At 38.9% G+C, this 23,373-nt stretch overlaps 2 protein-coding genes across 2 annotated transcripts in view; one reads left to right on the top strand and one right to left on the bottom strand.

The window, feature by feature from the left end:
* Positions 1-334: 334 nt before the first annotated feature.
* Positions 335-9,983, top strand: salm (spalt major). The gene is given in 5 exon segments (XM_068295381.1): positions 335-847; positions 4,056-7,870; positions 7,872-8,105; positions 8,266-8,344; positions 8,473-9,983. Coding segments are annotated over 5 exon segments (4,146 nt in total). The 5' UTR covers positions 335-837; the 3' UTR covers positions 8,481-9,983.
* Positions 9,984-16,699: 6,716 nt separating this feature from the next.
* LOC137580890 (angiopoietin-related protein 6-like) overlaps positions 16,700-23,373 on the bottom strand; it is a 42,827-nt gene continuing 36,153 nt past the window's right edge. The window contains exons 2-3 of the mRNA XM_068295036.1: positions 20,786-21,654; positions 16,700-16,790 (exon numbers count right to left, since the gene is read on the bottom strand). Of these exons, the coding sequence (XP_068151137.1) occupies positions 16,700-16,790; positions 20,786-21,654 (960 nt within the window). The remainder of the gene's footprint in view (positions 16,791-20,785; positions 21,655-23,373) is intronic.

Raw genomic sequence — 23,373 nt, 5'->3', positions numbered from 1 at the left:
ACACTTGCGCCTCACAAGCGCAAGAGAGATGGACAATGGCGCTGCGGCAGCGAAATTTAATAAAAATTATGATGGTGTGTGTGCGAGAGAGAAAGAGAGCAAAATTATATGAAATGTGAGCGAGCTAGCAGCAGTAATAATAAAAATTCACACACACTACCGCACACTCACACCACTACAATCACACCAGCATATACCCACGTCCCAAAACAGAGAGAGAGAGTATGCGCAAAAGACCGGTCCCGAACCAGCACGAGCACGAGCAATCGCGAGGCGCTATTTTTCGATGTCGAATTTTGTTCCGTTAGTGTTGTTTTTGTTTTCAAGCAGAGAAGTCGTGCGCGCTCGAAATTGTAGGAAATTTCGTTCTGAAAAAATCGAAAAATATTTGAAAATAATTCGTATAATTCCTAAATAGTACGAGCTACCATTTTGGTCAGTGTAATTTCGACACGCGTGCTGTAACGTTCGTCGACCGAGAGAGAAGCGACAAAAATGCGACTGTGAGCAGAACAACGTAACGCGCGGTGCCGTCTTTAACTTCTAATTAGATTTGCTATAACCAAATCATAATATCAAATACATCTCATATATAATGTACACATACGGAACCTGAAATGTATTCAAACAATCCTACTACAAGTTAATAAAAACCTTGTGCCAACATCTTTAGACGGGTGCCAGGTGCCGACGGCAAAAATAAATAAAAGAAGAGTGTTTGTGTGTGTGAAATGAAAACAAATTGATCACAATTGAATTGAATTGATATCTATGCAAAAGCGATCGCCAACTAGCAGCGACTGTGCGACAGTGAGACAAGACTAAGCAGTACCTACTATGTATATAGGTGTGTATGCCTCTATATGCAATTATTGTTATTGAAACGGATATTTTAACCAAAGTGAAGGCTGGAATTTACAGAAAATTTGCTATTTTCAAATCAATCTATCAAAAAGAGCTCCATTTTTAGATTGCTCACAAATTTGTTTACTTTGTGAATGTAGAAATTGTAGAGCACAGGATATTAAAAGTATTCAATGTGCAAACTATATAAAATCACAAATAGATAATGCCAGTGAAGGAAACCATAACCTGTCAAGATTTCAAATATTTTCTCACTCACGTTATTGCCAATAAGAATTGGTGCAGTTAAATGTCATATAATCCACTTTTTCCGAGTGTATTTTTAAGGCAAAGATTTGAATATTTATTTATTGATAACTGAATGTTATTTTAATTAATTAAAATTAATTGTAATGTGAGCAATAATTTTTTTGGCAGTTAGACAGGCGGCGTCGTCGACGGCAAAGTGAACATTTTCGCGTTTAAGTCAAAACATGGTTAAGTCATTTGGTAATAAAATTGTTAAATTTACAATAACAATAAACAAACAGGCAAGATGGATACGTTAAGACTGCGAAAGAGAAAGGAGATAGAGGCAGCCAGCGAGAGAGAGTCAGAGAGAGAAAGAGATAGAGGGGGGAGAGGCTCAGTTTGAGGGCATTGGCTTTGCCTTTTATTTTTTTTACTTTTGACTTTGATTTACTTTGATTTTATTTTAGTTCCACCTTAACAATTAGTTGTCTCACTTCCTCCCTGGCCCTAAATCGAGCGCGTGGGCGATCTATATATTCAGAAATACAATATTGAATCTGTGTGCCTTTTTGAAGATAATATAAATCTTCGTCTAACCGAAAGAAATGTCTGTATATAGTATAGATAAATAAATATGAAATTGTGAAATGTGAAGACCACAGGAAATTATGTTTCTCATTGTTTTTTCTATATATTTTTAACATATACAGACATATATCTTGTATATAGATATAAATTTAATTGTACAAGTTAAAGGTGGATTAAGTCAACCCATAAATTTATCTCCTGTTATAGATGCAGTAAATTTGCTCTAAAATATATCCACACGAAATGCGTAAATGAACCCAAGCAGCTCTGAATAGATTATATTTAGTTAAGGCATTTCCTATATTGTAGTTGCTGTTCTCCTCAAACTATTCACAATCATAATCATTATCACACTTAGTTAATCATTGTCAGCAATTTATAAATTGTCATTAAAAACCTCAACCACATGTCAAAAAGCGACTATATATACATATGTATATTGTATATATAAGTTCCAACAAAATATATATTTTTTTTCGTTTCGTTTCAATGTTTTGGCTCGTAAATTTTATTCGAAGCGGCGGCCCCATTTTGGCTTTCAGCAAATCAATTTTTTGGGTTTCTTTTTTTTTTTTTTTTTTTTTTTTTTTTTTTTTAATGGAAAGAGCAAGCCATTTTATGTTTATTTTTCGTTGTTAGAAATTAATTAAAATTAATTCAATTATGTGGCAAATTAAGTAAAATTCGAATTAGCTTTAGCTTCAAATTCTTAACTAATTAAATTTAAATGGAAAGAAAATTGCTTATTAAATTGGCCACTTTCGAAAACACGAATCATTTTAGTTTTAAAAGAATTATTTAATAAACAAGGAGAACGGTTGTAATTTGTTGACTTTTATAGGAACATTATGAATAAATTTTGAAATTAGAGCAACCGGAAAAACAGGTTAAATAACATTTTCAAACTAATTCTTCAACTGATCGATTGTATCTTAATCAATGTAAAAATACAAGAACTAAGCATTTTGAGGTATAAACTTTGTATAAACTTAGTACACTTAAATATTGAATATACAAATAGCTTATGCCAATCGAAAATTCAGAAAATTAAATGATCCCCCTATGAACTGCATACATTTGACTTCTCGTTCATTGTTTTGTATCGGACACATACATACATATGTGTGTATATATTCAATTTATCATTTTATCGTACCACATCATCGCATAGTAGGCAAAATATGCAAATGTTTGACACAAACGTCAAAAGGTGAAACAAATGTGCAGCCATTTGGAAATTGCAGAGAGAGAAAAAACAGACAATGACACAGAACTTTAGCAGAATCAAAAATAAAACCATAAAACAATATTCCATTCCAATCATGACAAGCCAGTTTAATTTAAATCTTAGTTAATTAAATTATTAAACTCAGTAGAACTTTCAGTCGCATTAATATGAAATTTTTCCAAGTGGTTATGGGTAAAATTTATTTGATCGAGACAATTGTTAGGAGGAACTTTCAGTTATTTCATCGTCATATTCGCTCTTTAAAAGAAATATTGAAAATGATATTAATGCGATTGATATGCAAATGTTGCTGATAGGCCGCCACGATGAGGAGACCAGTTGCCAGTGCTTCTGTCTCTTTCCCGTTCGCTTATTGGATCTGTGCGACAAAAAGTTGCCCAACTCGTTTGATTTTTGTGCAGAAATATGCTTTATTATGGGTAGGTAGATGTGTAGATAGGATAGTATAGTATCGGCTGGTTTTGTCTACATAAATTATATTTTATGGCCTGCTTGTGCAGAGGGGCGAAAGAGAAATTGCCAAAGTTGTTCGGAATTTATTTAGCCGACTTGATTTGGTCAGCACTTTTTGTTTTCTCTTTGCTTTTTTATATATTTCATTGTGTTTTAATTAATCTAAAGCAAAAAAGCAACACATGTCAACTGCTTATTGAGAATCAGCTGGAAAGAGCTAATTGTTTACGAGCAAATCCAAGTTGTAACAAGAAAATGCAATTGCATTCAGCCAAGATCGTCATCATCGCCATCGTCATCGTCATCTTGGCCATCTCCAACGCATTGCAATGAACAATTGTCGGCGATTAAGTCATACATACATATATGCAATTGCACATGCAGGGGGTGAGATGGCGGGGAAAACAGAGGAGCTGGTACTTATCGGGAAACCGGCAAGAGTTGTCTATTTTGGTGTTATGTTGCCACTGCCCCAGCAACATGCCACAGTGGCACACACACCACACAATAAGGCACAATGAGGTTACAAGTGAATTAGTAGGCACATTTACTTAAGTCATTTTTTTGAAAACAAACTAGAACCTTCCATTTAGTTTAAAATATTTGAGCTCCCTTGCGTAGGCTTTTCTTTCTCGTAACTTATATCCTATTGTTATTATGTGTTTTTCAGACATAGCCAGTTCTGATCAGGAAGAGAATGGCGCTTGCTCGCCAGTGACAACAGCCACATCTAATGCCAGTCCCAGTCGTAGAAGTCCGCAGCGTCACTTGGACTTGGAGATGTCATCTAACAATACAGTGAAAAGTAAAGAAGAAGGCGAAGATACTAAATTAGAGACTAAACAATTACCAGAACAGTTTGTCGAAGATAATGCCAATCTGGCGGAGGAGGAGGGGACTATTGAGGATAATAATAACAAAGTTTCGGTCATGACAAAGCCTGCTGTTATAACCAGCATGGAGGAGGAGTCCACCAGACCGAATACACCCAAGGACAGTCATGAAGAAGCTAAGGAAAAGAATGTGGAAGTGGACATAGAAATGTCTGAGCAGGATCAAGAAGAGCCAACTGCTCCATTGAATGCTTCAGAAAAATCAGAGATCACCACATCCACCACACCGACTCCTACATCAGTTGCGAACGCAGCAGCTGCAGCGGCTGCAGCAGCAGCAGCCTCGCCTGGAGCTGCGCCTGTCACTTTGGAGGCCATTCAAAACATGCAAATGGCCATAGCCCAATTCGCGGCCAAGACCATTGCAAACGGCTCCACCGGTGCCGATAATGAGACGGCCATGAAGCAGTTGGCCTTTCTCCAGCAGACGCTGTTCAATCTGCAACAGCAACAACTATTCCAGATTCAATTGATCCAACAGTTGCAGTCTCAACTGGCTTTGAATCAACAGACAAAACAGAGCGACGAAGAGGAGGAGGACGAGGAGCGGGAAGTAGATGAAGAAGAAGAAAGAGAAGAACAGGAGACAGACACATATGAAGAAGAGGAGCGCATAGCCGACATGGAGCTACGCCAAAAAGCAGAGGCTCGCATGGCCGAGGCTAAGGCTCGTCAGCATTTGATCAATGCAGGAGTTCCCCTGAGGGATGGATCTCCTGTAGAGGGAGAGTCCTTAAAAAGACGAAGGCAGGAGACAGAGGCAGAAGAAGGGGAGGAGGAGCGTAAAAATGGAGCGCAACAGCCTAGTCGACGAATTGAATCCACTCAGGAGACTTTAGCTAAGCTCAAGGATATGGAGAACATGCCGTTACCATTTGGCTCCGACTTGGCTTCAAGTATCATCACCAATCATGATGATCACTTAGCCGCTCCAGCGAATTCCCTCGATCTTTTGCAGAAGCGCGCCCAAGAGGTTCTAGATTCCGCCTCCCAAGGTATCCTGGCCAACAACATGGCGGATGATTTTGCTTTTGGAGACAAAAACGGGGATGGTAAGAATAGAAATGAGCCCTTCTTTAAGCACCGATGCCGCTATTGCGGCAAAGTGTTTGGCTCCGACTCGGCCCTGCAGATCCATATACGTTCCCACACCGGAGAACGACCCTTTAAGTGCAATGTTTGCGGCAGTCGATTCACCACCAAAGGCAATTTGAAAGTGCACTTCCAGAGACATGCGCAGAAGTTTCCGCATGTTCCTATGAATGCTACTCCCATACCCGAGCATATGGACAAATTTCATCCGCCCCTGCTCGACCAGATGTCCCCAGATAGCTCACCCACCCAATCACCCGCCCCCAGTTCAGCCAGTACTGCACCACAGCAGCAGCAGTCCTTGCCAGTTAGCTATTCGGCAACGCCTGCTTTTCCCGGACTGTATCGCTCACCTATGGATATATTAAAGTCGTTGGGTGGCAATCCTGCTAATTTGCCTCATCCCTTTTTCCCCCAAATGACGCAACTGAAACCTAGCCAGGAGATGCCTACTGATTTGAGTAAGTCGTCGGGTCCCAGTTCACCGAGAGACGATGATGAGGATATGGTTATTCCAGTGAAAACGGAAATAATCGAGGAAAAGGAAACCAGTGAGCAGCAAAGGGAAGAAGACGAAGCGGCTTCAATAGCAGCAGCAGCGTCTGGAAATGATTCCGAGTTGGAGCCAGAGCCTCTGCCGTTAGAGGTAAGAATCAAAGAGGAACGTGTAGAGGACGATAGCGAAAATGATCGGGAATTAGATCGTAGAGATTCAACACCTCCTCCTGCTCCTAAGTCGCCCAGTCAGCGACCTCTTCAAAATCCTCATCACCACCTGCATCATCCCCATCAACTGCCTCCAGCATATCCGCCAGTGATGCAACCAATACAACCTCCCGCCATTATAAATCCACAACCCTCGCCAAAATCTCAAATGCATTTGGATCACTTGCCTACGCCGGGACAGTTGCCTCCAACTATGCCGCCACACCGTGAGGATTTTTTCAACGAAAGGTTTCCTCTCAATTTCACCAGCGCCGTCGGAAGTAAAACTCTCTCTCCCGAACATCATTCCCCTATTCGATCGCCAGCCTCAGGACCACCGCCAATGGGACCCCATGGTGGTCACGCACACATTCCACGCTCACCCTTCTTTAATCCAATCAAACATGAAATGGCAGCTCTTCTGCCGCGTCCGCATAGCAATGACAACTCCTGGGAGAATTTCATTGAAGTCTCCAACACATCGGAAACAATGAAGCTTAAGGAACTGATGAAAAACAAGAAGATCAGTGATCCCAACCAGTGTGTGGTATGCGATCGGGTTCTGTCATGCAAAAGCGCCCTCCAAATGCATTATCGTACTCATACCGGAGAACGGCCATTCAAATGCCGGATCTGCGGACGAGCCTTTACCACCAAGGGCAACCTGAAGACACATATGGCGGTGCACAAGATTCGTCCTCCCATGAGGAACTTTCACCAGTGTCCCGTGTGCCACAAGAAGTATTCGAATGCCCTGGTATTACAACAACATATTCGTCTCCATACGGGAGAACCCACCGATTTAACGCCAGAGCAGATACAGGCGGCTGAGATCCGAGATCCACCGCCATCCATGATGCCGGGACACTTTATGAATCCATTTGCAGCGGCCGCATTCCACTTTGGCGCCATGCCAGGTGGCAGTCCAGGAAGTGCTGCTGCAGGTCAAGTACATCCTGGTGGCCACATGGCCGCTCATCATAACGGAGTCGCTTTAGGCTCGGAGTCCTCTCAGGGTGATTTGGATGACAATATGGATTGTGGAGATGACTTCGACGACGATGTGTCATCGGAGCATTTGTCTAACAGCCACTTGGCAGAGGAAGGTGGAGAACGTCCACGTTCCGGGGACGATTTTAAGTCTCTGCTCTTTGAGCAAAAGCTACGCATAGATGCTAGCGGAGTGGTAAACACCCAAGCCAATTCTGTGGGTTCCACTTCGGCACCCAACAGTCCCACATCGCAGCCAAACCCTAGCTTATCGCCAGCACGCTCGGATGTATCACAGGGCGCCCTGGATCTAACACCACGGGCTGCTGCCGCCCCACCTTCAACCAACTTATCCACCTCTCCGCCTTCTAGTGACCGTAAAGACAAAACCCAATCGCCAGTGTCCCTCCCTATGCATCCAGCCGAATCCCGAAGAAGCCCTAGTGCTAGCGCTGCTCCTCTACCTCCTTCTGTGGCCTTGGATTGCCTGCCTCCGGGATTGCAACACCATTTGCAGCAGCAACATCAGCATCTTATGCAGCAACAAGCCGCCGCTCTGCATCATCATCAGATGCAACAGCATGCCGCCGCTCTACATCAGCAGCATCAAGAGCAACTGCGACGCGAGGCGCAGGAAGTGCAGCAAAAAGCGGCAGCCGCTGCGGCTGCAGCAGCTGCTGCTGCCGCCCAGCGACAACAGACACCCCCGCAGCCTGGCAGTCCATCGTCCAACCAATCAACGCAGCCACCTAATCCGCTGATGGGCGCACGACCTCCATTTGGCATGTTCCCAAATCTTCCGCTGTTTCCCCCCCTCAACGACTCAGAATATGTGCAATGCTATGAATCAGATTGCCCAGTCGGTGATGCCAGCGGCTCCTTTCAATCCGTTGGCCTTGAGTGGTGTTCGCGGCAGCACCACGTGCGGCATCTGCTATAAGACATTCCCATGCCATTCGGCGCTCGAGATTCACTACAGGAGCCACACCAAGGAACGACCCTTCAAGTGCAATATATGTGATCGCGGTTTTACCACCAAGGTGAGTTTTCGTTTTCAGTTCTTAAATATTAAATTGGCATTCCCATCAATCACAATCAATTTGACCTTTTTCCTGTTCCGTCAATTCAAGGATTCAAGAATCCTTAAAAGAAATTTCAAAGAACTAACCAAAACGATTTCTGTTTTCCTCCCAATTCCAGGGCAATCTGAAACAGCATATGTTAACCCACAAAATTCGAGATATGGAACAGGAAACTTTTAGAAATCGCGCAGTGAAATGTAAGTTTTTCAATGAGTCAAAGACCAAACTAAAACCCCCCCCACCCCTTCACACACCAAATGCCTCCTAAATTTAACACACTCGACTATACCTAATTGTTTTCTCCATTTTGTTCTTGTCTTTTTAGATGAATGACTCGAGCGATGAACGCGATTAGGTAAATCCCAAATATAAAAGAACCAAATATGATCTCAAGAGGGTAAATAAGAAACATGAAAAGCGTAAGGCAAACGAGGAGCGGGGCTCGAATGTTATAAACAAATCTTTTTCCGATATTTATAAATTGTGTTTGCCCACAAAAATATTATTTGATTGTTGTTTTTTCAAAATCAAAAAAAAAAAAAAAAAAAAAAAAAAAGAATAAGATTGAAATGGGCAATGTGAAATCTTCTTTTCATCGATTTTTCTTTCATAAACAATGTTTTTATGAGCAGAAATCATAGAGGAAATTATCCAGAAGAAGAAACAAGAAATGAATCGTATCCAAAGATGCATTAAAAGCAATTTTCCTCCCAGAGCTAAACAAAACCAGACTAGAGACTGATAGCGTTTCATGGCCCCAGAAAAAAAAAACCAAAAGCTATAGAAAAACCCAACAAAAATCGAGCAGAATCAGAATTCACAAATCAGATATATAGAGACAGAATCAGAGGAGTACCAGAGACGGCGTATAGTAAAAAGAAATCAAAATTCGAATTTAAAACAACCAGCAACAAAAGTTATATATATATACAATAAATAAATATATATGTACATAAATATCTGATGTATGTGTATATGATAAATGGTTAACCAACCTTTCAACACACACTCTTACACACTCACTCCATATACAGATGTATGTATGTATACATACAGATGCATACATATGAGTATATATATTTATGTATTTCAAAATGTGCAATAATATGACACGCTATAAATTTTAGGCTTTTGTTTCCTACTACATGTATAACTCGTAAATTAGATTTATTATATTTTAATTTTAATTTTTCCCTCCCCCACCAAGCCAATCCCCCCTCACCGCTACCCCCTGTATATACACTTTGACACACACACACTTTCAGGCATATTTCGAAATCAAACAATACAAAGAACAAAAACATACAAAAAAAAGAACAACAAAAAAAAAAAAAAAAAAGAGAAATTGTGATATTAAATGTATAAAACAAAAACAAAAAATCTTAAAAAAAAAAAAAACAAAATGAAATGGCAAAACGCTTTCCATATCACTTAACTGGCAAATCGAAAGAGGAAAAGTTTAAACAAATCGTACATTCATATAGTTAATTTAGTCTTTAGTAGCTGCCATGGAGAAAGCATGAAAAATTTAGTTATTAATTTTCCAAACACACTATCGCCACACACACACACACACACACAACGTACATTATACTTGATTTTCATTGATTAAGCGTAAAAATGTCTAATCTAAGTAAGTTTATAAACAATTATTTAAACTATACATATGTATGGATAAGTAGGGATACCCCCCAGGGGAAAGGGTATCTCTCTCGGATATACTGTTTATAAGCATATTTAGTCTCATAATTTATTATGCAAGCCCAAAAAACAAAAATACAAAAGAATGAAACGAAAAAAGCAGAAAGAATACAAAAACTATAAATAAAGCAAAAAAAAAAAAAAAAAAAACAAAAAATACTTAAAAAGAAGCAAACAAATAAATATATTAATGTATTTAAGTTATGAAAAATTAATAAACAAATTTGTGTTTTGATTTCGGGGCTAAAAAACCTTATCGACAATTCAAGATTTCTCAGGAACCATTGGAAATTCGTGGTAAGCAACCTAAACTGAGCCGATGCCGAGTTCAGCTGAGCTCAAACTAATCTTGGCTATAATAAAAATGATTGGTCTCTCTCAGGTTTTTTTTATTTTATCGGTCATAATATCTTTCAGTTCCCAGTTTTGGAAATCGAAACGTTGGAATATCATCAACCATCATCATATCGATGAAATGAAATATTTTTATGGCCTTTTAAATTGATATTTCACCTTCAGCACAAGAAACGCTTCCTATACCCATGACCAAAGGTGTAGAATGGGTATGCTGAGCTATACATACACACATTGGTGTTATGGTAGACAAAATAGGGTTTCATCAAGAAAAGGCTTAGGGTATTGTTAGGTCGGCTAAGCAAATGTATAATTCTTCTGGTCATCTTGACTTGATCTTTGTCGAATTGGTTGCTTGGCATTTTCCAGTTTGTCGTTAATCACAAAAATTTCTTGTTGACATCGCTTTGTCATCTTTTTATAATGACGATCACCCGCTGAGTTCTGAGTGCGGAGTTCCGAGGTCTGAGTGTGGGTTGGTTTTCGGTTAGGCAAGTTGATGAATGTTCTGAACTGGTTTCATATTGAACGAGAAAGGTTAAAAGTTTATGCGATATACATACATATTTATTTATCCAGTGAACATCTGCATGTAGAAATTATTTCGAGTATTTATGTCGACAAAGTAATTAGCGCAAACTGAAATGATGATGATAAATGCACCGACAACATTCAAAAATTCGTTTTCCCGGCATCTACAGCGCCCTATTCCTATATTTGCCCTTGTCTGTCAGCACCTCACGTGTGGATTACAGGAAGAAAGAAAGGAACATCCCTTCTTTCGCCTCTGACGCCAAGTAATTTTCAGGTTTCTTTATCCTTCATGCCTTCGTTGCATCTTTCCGTTGAGTTATTGGCCATGTTTAATGTTAATTTGATGCATGTAATTGGTCTGTCCTTTGGCAGTTGCTCCCATTCTTTCAGTTTATTTACAAAAATTTCAACAGTTTTGTCACTTTTTTAGTTGAATTGGGTTCCCCCTTCGGTTTATGTCTCCATTTATATTGTGTTGGCATAACATTTTACTCGACAAATAAACTTGAATGCTTAACAATCGGTCTGATAACTATTAAGATAAACTACTACCACCATATTCGAACGTCGCTGTGCTCCATTCCGCCGAAGCAAATCCTTGAAAAGCGTTTGCAATAAATGCAAAAATCCTTACAAATAATATGAGAATGGTTATGGGCACTCTTTGAGCTTATCGCTGGCATAAAAACAAATACACAGCAAACAGAAAAACACAACCAAAAAGAAAAACACACGCACACCCATGGCAAAAACAATCTAAACATGGAAAAATTGCACAAATTGCCCGGCTTCGGTTTCGTTTTCAGGCGGCTTCTAAATGGTACGAAAAGTTGAGTTGACTCAAACCCAACTGCTTTTGGGGGGTTCTCTCTGATATCTCGGCCGACGACCAAACGTCATCATCATTGTTATTTTTTGAAGCACAGTGGTCCTTTGCTCATTTGCTGGCCTTGAAACTTAGAAGAAGCCCACAATATTGCCCTCAAATAGGTCAAAATAGGAATGTGAACAAATTTCAATACAACGTACTCCATTAATTACCTTCCTTTTTAAATTGTTAAGTAATATGGAATACGAAAACAAAATAAAACCATAATATTCAAAGTTCTTACATGAGAAGGCGTCGCTACTCTACAATTTTAACCAGACAAAGTGAACAAATTGGAGAAAAATCGTTGAATTTTGAGAATGTGTTGAACAAAAAGGCGAATTATGAACACGAAATTTGTGAAATTGAACAAAACAATTTCGAATATAGTCATGAACTTTCAAACATTGTAAAGCTCCGGCTACAGTCAATATACCCCATACCAAAAATGTGAATTAACCCAACAAATTGGCCTATGGCACTTTAGCCACTCAACACGACGAAATAAAAAAATAGAAAATTGCATAAATAAAAATAATTAAATAATTAATGTCATTAAGTTATGCGCCACACAACAGCAGTAACAACAATCGTGTCGATATACATTGTATATGTGTATGTATAAAGGTAAACACACCTATGTAGTAAATATAATATGTACATATATAGTAGGTATATGTATATACTCCATATAAATCATATGGAAATCAGTTTATGGCCTGCCAATATTTCGTTTTGATGATATTTTTGTCTTTTGCTTATATATATTTATTTAATTTATCGTTTCGCCACTAATGAGTTAACATTTATTAATGCCCAACAACAACAACAACAATAACAATGTTATCCAAAAATACATGTTCCTATATACATCTGCACATACATACACACATATACATATGCGCGAAACAAATTGACCAACACAAAAATAAAGTTTATCAATTTTTAAATGCTTTTTCAAAAATTTATATGTGAAATCATTTTTTTTTCATTTTTTATTTTCTTTGTTTTTGGTTAATCGGAAAAGGAAATTTTTCGAAAGTCACTCAAGTGACATTTGGCGTTATCATTTTTGTCAGAGAGCCAGAAACCTGAAATCTGAAACCCAAAAACTGAACCATTTAATGTTAATTAACAAATTTGTCATTTTTATTTAACGAATAAATATATGTAAAAATTTTCTTTGTTCAACCTACGTGTCGTTCACTTAACTGTTGTTCGTAGGCCTTCTTCTTTGATCCGAAAAATGGTTAACCAAAATGGAAAACCATTAAAAAAATGCCAACCAAACCAATTATTAATGTATGTATACATATCTCGGGTATATATCGGTATGGAGCGCGTGTTATATCTGGTCTTTATGTCTGTCTAATGCACTAGTTTGAGGTTTTTATTTTATTTTTTTCCTATCAATATAAATTATAATTTTGCATTTCCAGTTTTTTATTAGTTTGGCTTTTAAGAGTCTTCGAGTCTCTGCGGTGCGTTGGTTTATGATAAATCAAAAATCGATTTCGTTCGTTTTTAAGCTGAACTTTAAAATCAATATGATTTAAATATTGTACATACATATATGTATGTATATATATATGTATATATGTGTATGTACCCTACTACCTACTTATACATGAGCTGATTCAGTTGTGTGTAGTGTGAATGGATATTTTGGGTCGTTAAATTTTGGAACTACTATCGTTCGAGGCCTGTGGATTTAATTGATTTTGAAAGCTTTTATAATTTACATATTTGTTTTCAGTTAATTAATTATATTTTGTATCGTTTTGTTGTTATTGTTTGTTGTGTGTTCTTTTATGAAATTATGATGACTTTATTAACGATTTTAACTTGGTTTTTTACCCCGGAAGAGGTAAAGAGTTTCGAGTCTCAGTCTCTCAAAATAACCCTTTTGCATTCATCTCGCCATCGTTGGCTAAATCTTTTCCTAAAAAGGTTTACATATTCGACCCACTGTTGCATCTAAACAACAGGCTTAACGACACTAGCGACACAACTATGTATGTATGTATGTATGTACCAACAGCAATAACAACCACAACAACGGCAACTACAACAAAACAACCTCAGATAAAACAACAGCAACAAAAACACTTCAATAGGAAAAATCTAACGATTTGTTTGCATTTTTATTATTTCCTGCTGCCGAAAATTGTCACAAAAATAAAAATAACAACAATTTGCGATGACTGCATGCAGTCCCGCCTCACCGCCTGCCATTCCATTCGTACAACTCTCTTGTACTCCCCCAGCACTTCGCATCACCTTGTCGCCAAAACTCCTTAATGGTGTTTGAGTATTGCCCGTATCTTGTGTATCTGCAAGTGTCAGTTTGGCACATCATTTGGTCGACACACAATGGGCAATGCCAGTGGCAAAGCCTCCGCCGTTTCGTTTGAGCCGCCGCCAAATGTTGCGCCTTGCATTTTGACGGCGGCAGATTTAGATTCGACTAAGACTTCTTCTGTTTGAGGCCCAGCACTTCGTCAGAGTCGTCGTCTATGGCATTTGACATGCGCTCGCATTTAGGCAACATTATGCATAGGATTAGTTGACACATTGACGACGACAACGACAACGATGAGAAGGAGACTGGCTACTGCAGCAACATCTTGTCTTGTAGGTCCTGGGACACGTGTGTGCGTGGGGCGACCAATGGCTGGGTGGGCGGGTCAATGCCGGTCCCCTTTTCTTGTCCCTGTAGTAGTAGTAATCGACACTATCATAATATTGCACAGTGCCCAGATTAATTGGCTCTGTTCTGAAAGGGCATTGTATTTGATTTACTTTTTGTTTGTGGTTTTCTATTTAGGTAGTGATACGCGGCACACTTGCTAAAGATTAGTACAAACCCAAAAATTTGGCATACCCCATATTGAGATTTATCTTCTCTATTATCATCCTTGCTGGCCAAACTCTTATGTCTTATGTGCAAAACAACGATATTCACGAAGACTATATGATATTTTGAAACATTTTTCGAATACATCGTTGGAGACAATGATTGCCTAGTCTTGAGGCAGCATTGAGAATACGCCTTGTCAGATAATTTGCGTTTGGGCTCCATTGCAAATGATGAAGCATTAATCGGAGGACTTGTGGGACCAGCCCCATGGGCGTGTGTGTTGACCAAAAAACGAAAAACGGAACGTGAAGTAATCTTGGCCAACTGGATTGATTCTAAGCAGCAGCAGCAACACTGTAAACCGTCGTGATGTTGCTGACGTTAAAAATGAGCGGGACCGCCAGAGTGGACTTTTGCAGTAGTCAGCGCGATTTACTGCTTGGCTGCTTTGCCCCGCCATAATGGGGGTGATGGAGATAGTGGGGAGTAGGCAGTGGGTGGAGTGGAATTGGCGATTACATGAAAAACGGAGGAAAAAACAAAAAAAATAACAGACACTGGAAAAGCGAGTCAACTTTCAAGCAATTTTTACAGAGCAGTGCAGAGAGCAAATTACAACAATCCCCGCAATCCCAGCAGCAATTTTGCAAAATTTCCAATCCCAACGCTCCGGCTACAGCCTCGTCAGTGATTTGTTTGCCAGTTGGCAATGTTGTTGCCTGATGCTCACCGCCTGCTGCATGATGCCGATGCTGATGCTGATGCTGTTTGCTGATGATGAGTACCACACATCGACGACTCGATCTAATTTCTCATGTTGAAATCATCGATTCATCGTTTTGTGCTGCATTGTAAATCAACTGGACACAGTATGTAGTGTGTGTGGGTCTCCAACTATAGTTGGACCGCCTACCCATTCGTCCAATCAATCCCAAAAATCCTAATACCAAGCAACCACCCACCCAATGTTGGTGCTTTAATGCCAAATCTAAGCGGTTCAAACGAACATATCTATATACATATGTACATATATATGTACATATATATCTTTTTTTTTTGGTCGATTTGGGAAGCAGAAACGCGGCATAATTGCCGTTTTGTTCGGTTCGCGAGAGTTGAAAAGAGTCGACGGAATTCGAACTGAAAGTGGAAGCGAGACACCAAAGGGGCTGGCCCCCCAAAAAAAAAAAACAACAAAAAATTGCACTTTTCAATGTATGTGTGTGCGAGTGTGTATAAATGTCTGCTATTGGATGTGTGTGTGTGGCGAGTGTTTGGGTCAAATCAAAAAATCACAACAAAATTACTTGCCTGTCATGAAATTTGCCTCGAATTTTTTTTGTCTTCTTTTGTTGTTGTTGCTATTATTGCGGATGCAAAACGTTTTTGCTATTTTATTTTGTCTTCCTTTCATTGCTTGCTGCCCCACCCCCTCACCACTCCATCCCCCTCCCCCACCACAACACCCCTAAAACCTACACCATCCGTGCGAGAAGAGTGCAAAGTGTTCATGTGCTTTGGAGGTTTGTTTCTAAACTTTGTAGTCTCTGTATATATGTATGTATAATTTGAATTTACAGTCAGTGGGACGCCTTCCGCCAAATTATAGCAAAGGCACAGTGGTTTTTAAGTCAACGAGAAATCAAAGAGGTCAAGAGGATTTTAGCTGTTCATGCAGATATGGTCATGTATATTTTTTTAAAAACTTTCACGAACAATTCTTCTCGGTTGTTGTTCCTGTTAGTTATTATTCTGTTTCCAACCACTGTGGCCAAGCTTCCAATCAACGTGACGTATGAGCGTTTGCTTGTTTGTCAGGCCAACTCGAACTGGGGGACTTGGTCTGATTGGAGTTAGGAATTGGGAGTTGGAAGTTCGGATTTAGAGTTGGAGTCTGACCGGGTTGGAATATGCAATTATGTATTTTTAAGTTCATGTTTTTACATTTGCAATTTTTCTGCCTCTTCTTATCCCCCAGTTATCCTCTCTCAGAGTGTGTGTGTGTGTATGTGTTTGTGTGTCTCTGTCTGGCCTCTTGTGGTGGTTGTTGCTGGTTCTGGCCATTCGCATTTGCGTCCAATTGCTGTAAATGTAAAATTGCAGCAATTTTCTATGACTCGCCTCGATTGGAGACGATGATGATGATGACGACGACGACGACGCGAACACCGTTGCCATTGCTATTGCTGGCTTGCTTTGCCTTGCCTTGCCTGGGCTGGGCTGGGGCTTTGGCAACTATGGTGGCTTGGGCTTGATTGGCATCACCCTGTTACCCAGCCTGGCCACATCGCTGTGGTTGCCAGCCGAGTCGAGTCTAACAACCGCCCTGTGGGTGGTAGCGGGCCCAGTTATTATGAATTGCAGCAAATTGCCCCAGCCGACCTATACCTCCGCCTTTTCTAGCCACCTTCTTCCCCTATAGTCAGTCTCTTTGTGTCTCTCTCTCTCTTTGCCCATCATTATCGGCAATCGTGCGGCATTATGGAAGATGTGTCTAACCGTGAACTGGTACCACCAACTAAATTGAGTTGGCCCATGCACGGCTCTTAATTGATCCGTTGTATATACCCTTTTCCCCTCATGAATAGAAATAACCACAAAATCAACAGTTAGCCAAAATTCATTGAATGCGAACGACGACGACGACGACGACGAATTGCAAACATTTTAACTTGGGGTTTGGGGGCCGCCTGCATCGCCGTCTACCAACAAAGGCGCCGAAAACCTAACCCAACCCAAAAGAGTTGAGGACGCTGAAGGAGGGGGGTCTAGCCAAGCCTAGCATCTAGTCAGGTGCTCAGAAGGAAGGGGGGGATTATCTCGCTATTCGGGTGTCAAATACAAAATAACAAACAAAATGCTTCGCGCTCTTATGAGCGTTTGAAAAATAAACGTGATTTGATTGCACTGTGCAGTTTTTCACTTGGCTTTATTTTTATGGGTAGTAAGTTACTACCAGAGACTGGTCACTGTAAAAGTTTACTTGGTGACAAATTATTGATATAAAACTTGATCAATATGCAAATGAAATTCATTTGGCATACATGTGTGTACATACATATTTCCAAATTATGTTGTTCTTGTAATATTTTTGTTGGATCATCTTCATTGCGTACTTTTATAGAGATATTTACCTCGTAATGATAATTGCAAACGGCTGAGAATGAACACATTTAACGAATTCGTTGAAAAGTCACGGAACAGACAGTCAGTCCATAATAAAAACAAACAAGCAGCAAGAAAATTGCAAAGCAGGCAATAAAAATCGGTTCACAGATCAAATCTATATAGATACACATACGTACATATGTACTGATAGAGACATACGTATGTGTATATATCTATATATATATGGCTAGGGAATTTAAATTGTATATTGAAAGTTTGAAGTTTTCGTTCATTTTGGGTTTAGTTGGCATAAGTTCAACTACAAAAATCGAATCGAAGGTTTTCTAATACATATTTATGATTGGGGAACGAAATTCCTAGAAGATTTTGCAATTTGTGAATGAAACGCAAAGTGGAAAATTTCTGAATGCCCGTACGATTGATTGATTGATTTAAATCATTTGCATGTCACACTTGTTCGTATACTAAATGCAATGAAATACTAAGAATTTCAAATTAAGAACAGAATATGCTGGAACAATACACAAAATATCTTAATCTCAAAAGAAATCGAAAAGACCCTCCATAAGCAAGGTATTGTCCGAAAAGTTGTCAACTCTTTGAGGTGTCTTGTACTTTGTTTTTCTCTTCTATGTGTCTGAGGTGCAGTTCATGCAATGTTGCACCTCCCTTCGGGAAACGTAAGAAACCCAGTTTCATATTGACTTTTTTTTGCTATTGATATTGCGATAACGCTTTGGAGGTTGCATTTGTTTAGGGGCTAAACTGACTCTGAACTGAAGCCCAGCGATAACAAATCGCAGATACATAATTAAATTACAGCGTTTTAATTTCTGTAATTAGTCACGACTTCTGTGTGGCAAACGAATGAATGCTGTTACTGCCCTGGACCAGGACCAGGGACCAGGAGCCAGGCGGCGCCAAAAGGAAATTCAAATCACAAACCATTTACATAGACAAAGTATCTTAAGTTTGCCATTTGTTTGCATCGGTTGTAACTATTCAAGTCTGGGCTGCCACCTTCGCCACCGCCACCGCCACCGTCACCTTCGCCACCATCTTAGCCTCAGACTCTTTTTGAGGTAGCCGGATTTCTGGCAAGATCATCAAAATGATCTATTTTACTTGATAGCTAACAATATATATGTATATATTTCTGTTTGCGTGTGTCATTTGCCCATGGTCCATGGCTACGCTTTCGCATTCACATATAAATTAAACAAATGTCACATACTCGACTTGATTCATGAAATATATGCGAATTAAGACCAAGCAACATGCAAAAAGGCACAAAAACTAAAGTAACCGAGAGAAAAAATTGGCTTAAAGCTGCCTCTGCCATGACCGCAGAGACTCATTTAGACTCATTTGAATACCAAAAACGCGGTACACGAAGCGCCGCTGACTGCTAAGGCAACGTCTTTCGCGAGACAAGTCCACCAAGTCCAAGTTGTCGCCGACATTTCTCTAGGCTTATTTTATTTACGACTTTATTTTCAATTTTACATACACAGCTCCTGCAGTTGCAGTTGTCCAATAGTTTTTTTTACTTGCCCCTCTTTATGATCCAAGTGGAGCAGCTGCCTTACGTTGACCACCTACATACACACATGTTTACCCCTGAGGCAGATTATAAAATGTGAACCAGGGGGGAAGCTTTTGTTCTGGCAGTAACGCCATTTTGTTTTCTTTGTGTGGCAATAGATAAAAAAAAGGGAATTTACAATTTGAATTATGATACATACATAGGTAAGTATGTACATTCATATATTCATGTATGTACATACATACATACATATGTGGATGAAAATTATGGGCAAGTCCAGGGAAGCCTGAGCTAATTGAGCCCTAATTCTAAAATGCATACATATGGATGTATGTATGTATGTATGCGTGTAGTATATGCATGTAAGTAGTCTTTTTGGAAGGGTTTCAAAATGGTAGTTTTAGATAAAAATGTGTCATATTATTAGCTTTGCTTGAAACAATAAGCTAGTAAATAAATAAATATGCTGTACTTACCCATTGTTGTTATTTTTTGTTATATTATTTCTTTTTCACTTCTTTCACAAGGTAAAAAGCGCGCACAGAAAATTCGGACGTTGCCAGACTGTTTTTAATATGCAACCAGCTGCTCCGATCAGTTCAACACAAAAGCGAAAAATATTAAAATAAATTTAATTGAAACTGATTACAATGTGGATTGAATCATCTTTGTAATTACTTAAAAGTATGCAGAAAAAACAGTTTGTTGGGTTTTTTATGCTCTTGTTTTGTCTCTGTGCTGCCGCTTCAAGCTCATTTAGGTGAATTTTGCGAATTTCACCTCATTTGATCGGTGCCAGTTTAACAATCTGGCAACATCATTCCAATTTTCGGCATGCGACGCTTTTGTGGGCAAATGTTGTGCAATTTTTAATTTTTGGTTGTTTGAAAAAGAATAAAGTGAAAATGAACTAAAACAACATCAATTTCAAATTATCAGTGAATAAATGGTGCAATTCGCATTGATTTCGATGCTTTGGTTGATCATGAATATGTAGCCATACGTAAGTACATATGTACTTACACACATATGTATGTATGTATGTTTGATTCATATTTTGCGAATAAGAAGAGAAGAGAAGAGAACATTGAGAGGCTCCGCTGGCCATGCCGCCGCCGAAGAAGTCTCCACAAAATAGCGGTCTCAGCTTGTCTGAGTGTGTGTAAAAGTTTAAAAGTGTAAGTTAGTGCAACCCTGGGAAAATGTGAGAAAGAAATAATATAACGGAAAAGTACAAATTATTGAACCCCTGGAAAAAAGTGAACAGTTAAATGAGAAAAAAAAGCATTGAACGGAAACTAAACAGAAGAATATGAGATATAATTATTATAACGGAAAATAAGAATGTGTAAAGGTAAGTAAATGATTGAATGAATTATTTTTTGTTTTCATGTAACTTCGTAATGTGTTTATGTATCTAAGATATAATATCTTATCCAGAGAACTCCTTTGGTCGTATCATCATTGTGATTGCTTTGAGATTCCGCCATCCAGTCCAATGAATTCCATTAATTTCGAACCTTTGATCATTGTAATATTTGCCATTTGGATTTCTAAAATAGAAAAAATATAACGATGTATACATATGTATGTATGTTTGTATGTATGTATACTTCATGCATTTAAAGATAATTTGGTATACTTACGCATTTGAGCAGGATTTGTGCCACCAGCCGCTATGCTTTTCCAGAGCACAATTGCCTTTCGACCATTCATCATTGTCCCTGTCAAATGTTGTGAACTTTGCATTTATGTTATACCTTAGTTGATCCTCAGTAGAACCAGTAAATTCACCCAAAGATTTAAGGACATAAGCCTCGTATTCACTGCCAATGAGAAAATTATCATAACGTGCCCATTGCGTGGTACTATCAAAGTATTCCATATGTATATGAAGCTCGTATCTTTTGCTCATGGTCAGGCGATATATTTTCTCAAGTCCTATAAAGAATTCTCTTTCTAAACTACCAAAACCATAACTATACCAAAACCAATTCTTAACGAAATTTCCCATGCCATTGAAACGCTTTTGGATCACAGTCCAACCGCTTCCGGCCAATTCACTATTGCAGCGAACTTTGAAGGGCTCGATTCCAGGCACTTGAATTTCATGTATACCGGAGGAGTCACCGAAGTCGAGGCAACTTGTTTCGAAAACGATTAAGGCTGGTGTCTGATTTGGAATTGGCATCACCTCAGGTTTTAGGTTTTGCCTCAAGTCTTCGGGTGCCGCATAGAGGACTTGTGGGGTGTTCGCAAGAGGTTGAGACACTGGATTTCTAAACCAAATCGCCAATAGATCCTCGATTCGCTCAAGTTGAATAGACTGTCTTTGGGATTCCAATTGTAAAGCATCCATTTGTTTCTGCTGTTGTTCGATTATAAGGCTTTGATTTTGATTTTGAATAATTAGGTCAATTTTTTGTTTACTAGAGCTGAATTCGTTGATCATCTGGCCGAGATGCTCTAAAATAGGTTTTAACACGATGTCCGACGGACGACCCTCCAGTGAAGACTAATTTATAAAAAATGTATGAAAGATAATATTTTGATCGATAATTCCTTTCAACTGACCTGGCTCACATTTCTAGCTAACGAGAATGACCATTGAAACGATAGTAGTATTAAACAATTAAATAAGCGTAAGTATTTTAGTTCCATTATATTAAAAAATAAAATATAATGCTGAACGTCCGCTTTGGTCTGTAATTCAGTTTAAATTAAACTTGAAATTTCTTACGCTTTGAAGCAGAGCAAAGCTTTGCATTTTGATAAGAATTCGAATGCGGAAGTTGATAAGAACCAATTCATTTATATACTTAGTAAATGTATTATCAATAACAAAAGCATTTTTATTTTGTTTATTTCTTAATATGCCGAAAAATTAACAAATATGTATGTACTTAATTATATGATTTAAACAGGGCCGGAGCTGAGTTAAATTGAAATCTTGAAATTGATTTTATTTGACAAATTTTGATAGGCGATTTGCCACTTAAATATAAAATAGTTTGGCTTTAATTTTGACATCTACTCGAATGATATGCCAAGATAAACAAATTACACCCACAGCGAGGTAACCGTTATATTGGTGGCTTTGCCGTCGAGCTGCGTAGCCTTACACCAATCTGTTGACAAGGGGAAGTGCAATGCTTAGTTCGACTTACCTGCAGCGTTTAACTCATTTCATTTGGTGCCTTTTTGGCCAGCAACATGCGTCATCTTTGGCGACACTGTCTAAGGGAGACGAGACGAAGGCCATAAAATACAAAGTATGTAACAAGGCCAAGCGGGGACTTGGAATCATCTGGATGTCATCAACTCATGTCTGTGGCTCAGTCCGAGTCTGAGGTGCGTCTGCCCATCTTGTGTGTGACTGAAAGTGCGTGTGCGTGTGTGTGTGTGTGTGTGCGTCATCTTATCAATATTTTCCGTCAAGTAATTTATTGTATTTCTGCTTCCTTATGGCATCATCCTTCGTCCTCATCCTCGTCCCTATAGCAAGTGCAGAGAGGCCCTTTCTGAATGGAAGGGGATGCCAGTTTGTTTGGACATTTGCTTTATGTCTTGTCACATTTTTATGGCCTCTGGTTTGGTCTCCCGCCTTATGGCTTCGATTTTTACTTTTTTCTTATTTTATTAGTTTTCTTGGATAAAATAAAATATTTAAGCATTTTATTATTACAGTCCGACATCAGGCATCAGCCATCGGACAACGGCATTGGCATCGTCAGCCCCCATTGTTTGTTTATTGTGACCCTTTTAATGCATTTTTAAAGAACCTCAGAAATTTAATAGACCGACGACCTGTGCTAGCAACTAGCAATATAAGGAGGTATGTATTAGAAACTAAAGTGTTAATGTTACCAAAAACAATAACCCCCAGGAACATTTCAGCTTTTTAGCCATAAAAATACTCATTTTCATTGTTTTCAATTAAGAAAGTTAATTACTTGATTATTATCAACATTTAATTGCATGAGCTAAACTGAATGAAAATATTCTGATTTATTTCTACCCATTGCATACCCCGTACTCCAAAAACAGGTATATTCAAATGATAAACTTTCATTCCATTGGGTATTGAGCTCAGTCAACCATGTTTAAGAAGAAAATGGCAGAAGAAAAGGAAGAATTTAGCAAAAATTTTAAATAATACAATTGTAATTCATGTTTTAAAGGGTATTATAAGGTCAGTACCTGTACAGACATTTCACATACTCTTAAGTGAACG

This window comes from Drosophila tropicalis, unplaced genomic scaffold (genome assembly GCF_018151085.1).
Source record: "Drosophila tropicalis isolate 14030-0801.00 unplaced genomic scaffold, ASM1815108v1 contig_845, whole genome shotgun sequence".
NCBI lineage: Eukaryota > Metazoa > Arthropoda > Insecta > Diptera > Drosophilidae > Drosophila > Drosophila tropicalis.
This window is presented reverse-complemented; position numbering and strand designations above follow the sequence as displayed.